A 9,962-nucleotide genomic window follows, 5' to 3' on the forward strand; every position below is an offset into this window, starting at 1 on the left:
GTCTGTGAAGAGTGCAGTTTACGTTAGGGTGTCATTTGGCTTGGCTGCGGTTATTTGAGGAGTGGTAAACACGCCTCAACTGTTTGAGACAAGTAAAACCAGCCACCTGTTGAAACTGCTCAGGACCACCTGAGCTCTTCAACCAGCCCAAACATGTACACTCATGGCATAACCTCAGGTTACTGTTGCCACACAGCTGCTCTACCTTCTATCTAAATAAGAAAAGATTAGCTGAGAAAACGTACAGTATAATTTAATTTTAGTAGTGTTTCCATCATATGATAGAAATAAGAAGATGGTTTTATATTCTGATTTTATTTTGGATAAAATAGTTGTAATTGGGTGCAGATAAATACAGTATAACACACATTTGTAAGTATGTTTATTGTGAAAAATACTCCAAATGTATAAAAGATAAAGGCCTTTGATTGATGATACACAACATGCAGATATTTTACAAAGTGGCTGTACAAAAAAGACAGCAACATTTATCAAATTCTAAGTGCCTTCTTCACAAAACAGATTTGGCACAGGGATATATGTTAACATGGAATGTTTTAAGAAATTCATTACAAAATAGCATTTTTGAAAAAAGTTAACTCATGAAATGATAAACTATACACAACAATTTGGTGTCCCGTTTAGTGACACACTGCATTTGCATTCCTATTTTATCAACACCAGTTAACCTTCTTGGGAGGTGTGGATCTACTGTGTTCTTCCAAGAAGAACTCTTCAACCCAAAATTCCCACCATAATCCCCATTCTTGGCATCAAAACAATGAAGCACGTCATATAACAAATGAAAACAGCATGTAAACATTCAAGAAGTACAAAAAAAGCTGGTGAATTACAACTGGACAGATTGGACTAATGTCCTTGTACAAAACAAAGAGCTCAATTTTTCCCAAAGCAGAGCTTTCCAGGAAATCCTGGTTCAACACAGTAAAGACATGTTTCATTTCAACTGATATATATACACAATTAGAAAAACAACAGCACCCAAACTAAAATTATTGTTGGCACAAAGCTCCTTATCAGTTCCACGTCATAAAACAACTGAAGAATTACTTTCCTTTTTTGAGTATACAATCCAAACTGTATTTTTGAAAATTAAAGATATATTTCCGGTGTAAAATGTTTTTAGTATGGATATAAAATTTGGATTGATATACTGAATCCTACCATGCCTCCAAATTCTTGCTTGCTGAGACATTACCACACATCCGGTATAGTTCCTATCTTGAGGGTATGGCTTTCAAACGTGGAGGTAAACAGACACCTTTTCTAATTAGCATACAAACTGTACAAACTGACGGTGAAAGAACCAAGACAGCACCCATGCTTAAACACTTTAAGCATATTGTACCAAGAAACATTTTGGAAAAAACAAGGCAATGATTATTTGAACAGGCTCAAAATAAAAGAAAATACAAGGCAAACATATTATTAAGACCATGTAAATCATCACTTTGGTCCCATACACTGTGTTGACATTAGAATAATTATCTATGGTACAACAGAGATATGTATTTCACTTAGAAGCTGGTATCTCATACCATATCGGTGAGGATGGCTTTGTAAACATCTGAGCTGCAACGTTAGCTTGTTTTCTTCAAGCTATTTCCAATTTTAATAAAGCAGACATGAACATGTGAAGAGTAAACCTCTGAGAATTATTTTTAGGTGAGTCGGATACCCAAAACCTGCTCCAACTCTTGTCTTCTCTGCTGCACCTGCAAAGACAGGATGGTGTCAGTGTATATTATAGCAGTAACACCTTGTGATGAGTATGCACCATGTACTGAAAATTGTTTAGGAGTGCATTACGCTCTTTATTTACTTACTTTGGAGTAAACATATCTGCCCACTGCCTCTGGCACCCAGGGCGCCTGGTAGAACTCAGTCCTCCTCTCCTCCTCTGGGTTCCCAGTCACATCTGTCATCAACTGATGAAAAAGAAATGAAACATTGGAAACATGAGAAACAACTATTTCACAAATACAGAAAAGTTAACTCAAAACGGCCACATGAAAAGATCAAATAATCATTTTTTCTTATAGCCTTATAATTTCTTATATATTGTCAACTTACTATGGCAGCACTGAGGTCTTTACAACTTATCAATTCATTTAGCAGACAAGAGACTCAGCTAATTGAATCTAGTTTGAGCAAACAAGGCTGTAAAATAAATGATTTCATCTCATTACTGAAGCTGCAATTAAATATGTCCATTCACTCAGTTTGTGTTAGCTCAGACTCTCCAGGAGCTTAGGTGTATCATATGGGCAAGGAATATGGCCACATATTACTAACCACATTGAGTATAATATAGTTGTATTTAAGAGTATGTATTACTAAATCTAGTTAAATCCACATCAAAATCATAGCATTAAAAAAAAAAGAAGTAACTCTTCAAACTTGGGAAACCAAAACACTTTAACACTTATGTAAGCAAATATAAAGGTATTTGTGAGGACTGTGATAATGATACAGCAGAAATCTTGACTTAAAGTGGAGGAAAAGACTGATGACCTGTGATCCAACTGAATCATTTTGCAATACTTGAATAAATCATTCTCAACTAGAGCATCTGCATATCAATAAAATGGGTAAAAGAAGGAGCAGATTATGACATACTATAAGAACTTGTTATGGGATGTCATTAAAAGGCACATTGTTAGTAGTCAGAGGTGATGTTTACCTTCAGATCCCTGCTCTGAGACTTCAGCCAGTCCTGAATGAAGTCCTGTGGATTATTGCTGAAGCTCAGCATAAAGTCTCTCTCAGTCTTCAGCTGATTAATGTACTCAATTGTCTCGTGTATCTGTGAATACAAACAATATATGAAAAGGCTTTTGCTAACTTTTTTTTTCTTTTGTAACTATTCTCCTAAAACTCAGTAAGTTGCAGGCATCACTGATCAACTGCCAGGCCTTACCTTCATCTCCAGCGCAGCAATTTCCTGCTGGTTGGTTGTAGAGGACAAGAAACTGTTCATTTGGCCCTTCAGGGGGTCATCCACCTCCACATCAATGTCATAGCAGGCTGTCTTCTTCTGATCTGTGGGGTCCACACTGCTCAAAAAGGACACAAAGACAGCATGCCAGAGATTGGATTGAATTAAAAAAGGAAGACATGATGTTGACTGCAAACTGAGTAACAGCTTCTACAAATGCACTGTATTTGAAAATCAAAGCTCAAAGGCAAAAACTTGAATCTTTGAAAGTACATAGGCTTACACAGATTATACAATTTCATTTTATTTGAGGTCCTAACAATACTGACCAGCATGAACACACACACACACACACACACACACACACACACACACACACACACACACACACACACACACACACACACACACACACACACACACAGACAGACAGAGAAGAATCCATACACCCCTTACCTAATCATGTGATTGATAATGATGGGGTCAGGGTGTTGGAGCAGCCCGGCCAGTTTCATGGGAATCTCAGAGAACCTCATGCGAGAGCAGCCAAAGATCTGTTCAACATTTTGTTAGAAAGCAGAACATGTTTGATATATTATGGGCAAACTTTTGCAACACTTTGTCTCTCCACTAGCGAAAAAACATAAAAAACCCCACAATATAATGTATGTCTGCTGCACATTTCAAGTTAGCATATGGATACAAAGTTCAGTAGGTATCATACCTGTCTGAAGTAGCGGTTGCAGTTGATGAACTCCTTCTCATGACTATCTTGAAGCTTGTTGTTCTTGATATAGAGCCAAAGAGCTTGCATGATGCTAGCCCGTGTCTGTGTGTGCACACCCAGAAGACGAGCCAGACGTGGATCCAGTTTGTACTGAGGGGGCTGCAACAGTGTGGGTGGAAAGATGCTTGAGCAAGTCGTACCATACAGACATAAAACTTTTTGACGATAACCGAGCAAAGGGTGTGTGCATGCATGCATACCTGGTGGTCGAGCATGAGCAGTAGGGTGCATTTGACATTCACATCGCCGGGCCTTTTGACCTGGAAACCATCTGTCTCCTGAGTGGTGGGCATTCTGTGCCACTGATGAAAAATATGTAAAAATATGTAGAATGAAAACTCTCTTAACTGAAACGTGGCGATGAAATTAAGCATTCTGACCCCCCACATCCCACCCTATATTGCTTCCTCGATTGTGACAGATCAAAAGTTAACAGATAGAGATAGCTTATCTTAGTGTATATCAAACACAAGCACATGAACTCATTCACTGACAGTATGAAATTGTGCAATCGCTCCACACTGCTGCTTTTGTGCGTGAGATACTCAAGTTATCTGAATTGGACTCTAGAGGATGATGAAAAATACGAAGGAGCATAAAATAGGGCTAGTTGAGCCTTAACTGTGAGATGAATTCAAACATAAGTCACACAAGTTTGTTGGACGAAACGTGGTCCAAGATCTCTCAACAACCACCCCCCCCCCCTGCACTGTCAAACACACTCAGAGAGGATTGCTTCCAAAGCTTGAATGATTCCAGCTGAACTCCACTTTGTGACCACAGCTGAAAAGCGGACTGGGGGTGGTGAACTAAAAGCAATCTCACGAAATTTTAGTGTCTGTGTGCCTGACATATCCCAAGGTGGTTGCATCAAATGCCTTTAAAATTATGTCATACCTCGACTAAGTGGTTGTCAGGTCCATAGAGCTCCTTATCAAGCTCGATCACCAGGCTCTTGAAAAAAGATGAGAACTTCCTCTTCTGCTTGCCGGGCTAGGAATACAAAGTGCATAAAGGAGTGTGAAAAGGCAGAACAACAACATTGCCATCTATCTATGTCTTCTTTTTGTGCTGTGTCAGCCTGTGCAGCTGCATTGTTTAGCTCTGACCACATCAGGGGTGGCGAAGCACAAAACTGTAGACAACTAGAAAAAGCTGTTGCACCCCCGCCCTCTCCCCAGCCCTGTCAAAACGTGTTTGCACAACATGACCCCTTTCACTCCTTCCCTCACATCCCCTTCTTTTTTTGTTCCTCTGCGTAAAAGACTCCTACACATGCCTGAACCAACATGGCAAAGGAGAAAAAATTAACAGGGAAGAAAGGGGGGGAAAAAATCCTCCTTCATGTGGCCCAGATGACACAATGAGTTGATGGAGGGAGGGGAGGCATGTAAGCTCATGGTATGTAACGGCCAGTGGTTTCAATTCCCTGTTTCAAAAGAGAGCATGAGCTTGTGTGTGAGTGTGTTGGGAGTTGTGGGGTGGAGTGGGGGAGAGCTGTAAACACACATCTGGTTGCGTGGTCAGAGCCAAGGACACAAGCCAACCAGAGCTGAGTGGCTGTGAAGAAACACAATAACAGAGCCTGAAATACTTTGGAGTCAGACCACACTGGGGGTGATAGTGGAACAAAGCAAGAACATTCAAATGTAATGACTGTGTTTGCTCCCTTACTTCCTCCAGAAGTTTGCCCTCCACTCGCAATTCCCAGGAGGACACCTTCTCCGCCTCCTCACCATCAGGCTTGCTTGGGGTGTACGTGTTAGAAATGTAAATCCTGAGCTTGCGCTTTTGCTGTGTCATAAAGGAACAAGCAGACATATCAGGAATCCCAGTGAAAACTGTTTTTCAAACAACAGTGAACCATGAAAGATTTAAATCAGATTTATTCAGTGAATAGCCTTTTTGAACAGCGCTTGGTGATTGCTGGCGACAGCTCTTCAACAAAACACTGAAATCATAAAATTAGTCATCCAAATTTGAGTAGGCAACATTTCACAAAGCCTGAAAGGTCTCACAAAATATTCTTTCTCCTTTTAAACTGACGATGTATTATCATGAAGACATACCATAATGGGCTTCTTGATGGCCTCCTGTATCTCCATGCGCTTACGGGCGATGGTCTGATCCAGTTTCCTCTCAAAAGCCAAGAGGTCCATGTAGGCTTGGGACTCTGGGACCAGGTCTCGGATCTAAAGGCACAACAGCAGGATGTGGGATTTAAGGAACAACAGCCAACTATAATTATTTATGATTCAGTGGGTTAAAACCCTCTTACCCTCTGTGGGAGAACCTTGTCAGCCATCTTGCGTCTTTTTGCCCTAAAATACAAGGAAAAGATCATGGATTAGAAGATTTTCCAAATAACTAACCATAAACCTTCTCTGGGATATATAGAGTATCCAATCTAAATCCTAAAAATCTTAGTAAAACAGGAACATGCTATGTTGCTTATGACTCATCATCTAGCACTAGCCCTTTTAAAAGCAGGACCTTCAATAACCAAATCACAAGGAACTGACCATTCAGCATATTCACTTCATTTGATTATCAATTATTTGTGAAAACTTAATAGCATGATTGCAAAATCCTATCCGCTGCTATCTCTTCATTAGTTCCCCGAAATGAGCACCTCAGGCTGCCAATTATCACTGCTACTTACTTTCATAAAGGTCGATTTGTTTCGTTAATTTAATTATACAGTTCCCCCTCATCATGACTAAATTTAATTCCTGAGTACTTAAATAAGAATTTAGGATGTTGCTTCTAGCACTGTGGCTCACTAATCCTTCTGTACAGAGCATTTCACAAACATTAAAGACACAAGAGATTCATTGTGGATGAAACCGTTAAATCTGCCTCACATCATGGCCCAGCACATTTATGAATGTGGCGTCACAGAGCAGTCTGAAGTCAAAAATACCCGCTACTGTTTGCTGCTTTGAAAGCAAAGGCCAGTCATGAGATACTCCTATCCTCGTGTCTGTGTGATCTGAGCTTTTTTAACAGTGCTGCAATTTGACAAACAGACAGGGGAGGGAAAACTCTTTCTAAATGCAGAGCGGTGTTTTTCTGTTAATGAGCCACAACAGGCAAAACTTAACCAACTGAAATTTCATGACTACATGATGATTTAACCCCAGTGTTATGTATAAAAATATGATTTCAAGTCAATTCAAAGGCTTTTATGGTTCAACTTTTCCCTCTGGACATTATAATTATGTTCATTTAAAATGTTTAAATTACACAAACTAAAAAAATGAGATTGACTTTCATTTTCCTGCTGTAGTTTTAGTCCTGTCTGAGGAAAATGTCATTAGTAAAGTCGTCAAACTAATCCTGCTTGTTAGAATCTTGTGAATAAGACAGGAAAAGCCCCCAGTTTAAAAAGGGACTTTTCTCTTATACACAGGAGCCTGTTTTAGTCCATGATCCTTGTGAATATGCTGTAAAGACATCTTACTGACTCTGATATGTAATGCTAATATTTTCACTTGCAGCTGTAGAGCTGAAAGGGTTACTCGTTTAAACAATTAATCAACTGTCAAGAAATTAATCAGCAACAATTCAAATACTTCATTGTTTAAGTAATTTTTAAGCAGGCAATTTCTAGCTTTTCTAATTTTCCTCTGTTTTATAGATTAAATATCTTTGGGTTTTGACAAGTAATGTGAAGATGTCACCTCCTCCTCTGGAAAACTGTGACAGGCGTTTATCATAATTGTCTGAAAAACTAATTAACCAAGAAAGTAATTGAGGGATTAATCAATAATCAAAATGATCAGTAGAAACCATAGACCTACTCAGATGGCAATAAAGTAAGGACGAATATGTTAAAATCTCTAGCACTGCCATTCTCTGATTTAGGACTAGCTCTTCCTCCCCTCCCTCTCTTCTCCTCTCACACAAAAACTTGTGCAGTTTACCCTCGTCTTAGGCCTCCCAGTGCCTCTTGCTGCTGCTGCTGTTGTTGATGATGATGCTGAAGGAACCGCTTCCTTGAGGCATCCATGGATGGAGGCCCCATGCCTGGCCGCATGGACATGTTCCCGCCACCATAGGAGGGACCTGGGAGCTGACCCCCCATTGACCCCATGGGGCCCCCTACTCTGCTGGATGGCATCCCTGGGCGCTGGAAAAAAAGGAGAGAAGATGAAGCTACGACTTTGAAATATGACATCATTACAAACTAAATGACAATCATTAATTAATTTACCAAAGTGAAATGAAATTTCTGGTAGAGATCGGATCATGATAGGATATTTCTCTGTACATGCACAATAAAATGCACGGTTATTATCACATTAGCGGCATAATCAATAGAAAAATTGAGATTTTCAAAAATAATTCTGTATGCAGATGATTTTGTTATGTCTTCGTCTTGCCGTACTGGTCTACAACAGAAAACTGATGTTGTATTTGATAACTGGTTTAATGTCAAAAAAAAGATTGGGAGGATAGAGAGTAGGATATAGAGCCTTGGTTACCATTTTACTTATGATCTAATGTATATTATCAAACTTTAACGGTGACAGAAGCTACTTCTCACATGTGGAAATGTAATATTACTATTATTATCATTATTATTATTATCATTATTAACGCCAATAAACATTGCTGCTAACTTTATGTTGTCTATCCACTGACAGAAAAAGCAAACATATGAACCCATATGTCACTAACTGACACATATGGGACCACATGATGCTACAGATGGGGGTTAAACCAGGATAATATATGACAGATGGTGTTGATGACAAACTTACTTTTGTTTTCAAGCTAACTGACAGCAGGCTAAAGGCAACCACGTGATTTTTCTTTCAGACACATGCTTTGCTCTGTGATAGTAATTTCGGTTTAGACATCAAATTACTGAAAATACACCACCAACAACCATTTCAAAGCCGTCCTATAACTGGGTAATTACATGTATTAGTGCAAGTAATTATTGCCCTTTTTTCAAATGCGGAAGTACGGTCCACACCTTCTTTGAAGTGAAGTTTTTCTTACTTGGTTTTCTCTAACAGGCAACTTACTTTAACTATATATTTCATATGTAAAAACACAAATTTAGGGCTTCATTTACGCTTACAAGAAACAACCAATTTAAACTTAAAACCTATAGCAGAATTAACTTGTGTTAACCTTTCGCGCACTTAACTCAGTAAAGACAGATGAAGCAGAAAACCAACCTGGGGGTACTGGGGTACATTGGTCATGGTCCGGGAGTATCCCGCCGGAGCTTGCGGCATTCCTGGCATCCTCATGCCCGCAGAATGACCAACATTCATGGGATTCACAGCTGGATTCATCGTAAGACCCGTAAAGCCGCCTCCTCTTGATGCCATCTTCCAGCTCCACAAGTGGTTTTAAAAAGTGACCTCTAAGCTACCAAATGTCGCCCGAAAATACAAGTCTAGTAAAGTGATAAATGGCCGTCTCTGCCACAAGTCAGAAAGTGACTAAGTTATCCAACTACAGCGAGTTTAAATGAGCTCAGGCTCCAGTTTGACAGCAAGCACACTGTCAACAAAAAGCTAGCTTATGTTAGCTCGCTTTTCTACCGTTTCAAGTTCCGGGATTTGCCTCCACCTACAACCGCTTGTTTTCTGTGGTTTGTCATCTCCTCCAACGCCCCGTATGTCTTAACATCTGTCACCAGCAAATAAAGTTAGCTCTTACGCCGTGAGGCTAATGAAAAATATGTTAATGCATGACTTAAGACAAACCGAGCGTCTAAAGAGATACCAAGTATTCTTCAAACTGCCTACACACACAATGCCTAATGACGCCTTCATGAATATCGGACATTTCGATATTTACAGTTACTTTCGCCTAAAACCCGTTGATCCTCTTAGTGTGAACCATATGCAGTCTATGGTGAGGATATAAAGGACATGCCGTTTAGTCTGAAATAACTCTTTTCAATTATAATTGTCATTTCAACAGCCATAGTTGAACTATCAAGGTGAAGGTGTACTTTTTTATTTTTAGGAAACTGATGCCTTCATCCACGTTGTGTATTGTTTCCACATCATAACTGCCACCCCCAAACACCCCCCTCCTGGTTGTTGTCAAAACTGTACTACTTTAATGCATTATAATGAACTGATCTCAGCATGGCTGGATTGAACTGTTAGGGGACCTTACCTTCAAGTTCACAATAAGGATGACTACTGTTTAAGGCAGCTTAAATATTTGCTCAGAATCCCAAAG

At 39.5% G+C, this 9,962-nt stretch overlaps 1 protein-coding gene across 1 annotated transcript; it reads right to left on the minus strand.

Moving 5' to 3' along the window:
• Positions 1-374: 374 nt before the first annotated feature.
• On the minus strand, positions 375-9,396 carry smarcd2 (SWI/SNF related, matrix associated, actin dependent regulator of chromatin, subfamily d, member 2). The gene is made up of 13 exons (XM_053341762.1): positions 8,939-9,396; positions 7,673-7,878; positions 6,025-6,067; positions 5,816-5,938; positions 5,421-5,540; positions 4,644-4,739; positions 3,947-4,048; positions 3,684-3,845; positions 3,416-3,513; positions 2,942-3,077; positions 2,705-2,827; positions 1,848-1,949; positions 375-1,736 (listed from the first exon to the last, which is right to left on the minus strand). Exons 1-13 carry the CDS (start codon positions 9,092-9,094, stop codon positions 1,683-1,685), a joined length of 1,521 nt encoding a protein of 506 aa, XP_053197737.1. The 5' UTR covers positions 9,095-9,396; the 3' UTR covers positions 375-1,682.
• Positions 9,397-9,962: the final 566 nt, after the last annotated feature.

This window comes from Scomber japonicus, chromosome 20 (genome assembly GCF_027409825.1).
Source record: "Scomber japonicus isolate fScoJap1 chromosome 20, fScoJap1.pri, whole genome shotgun sequence".
In the NCBI taxonomy this organism is placed as follows: domain Eukaryota; kingdom Metazoa; phylum Chordata; class Actinopteri; order Scombriformes; family Scombridae; genus Scomber; species Scomber japonicus.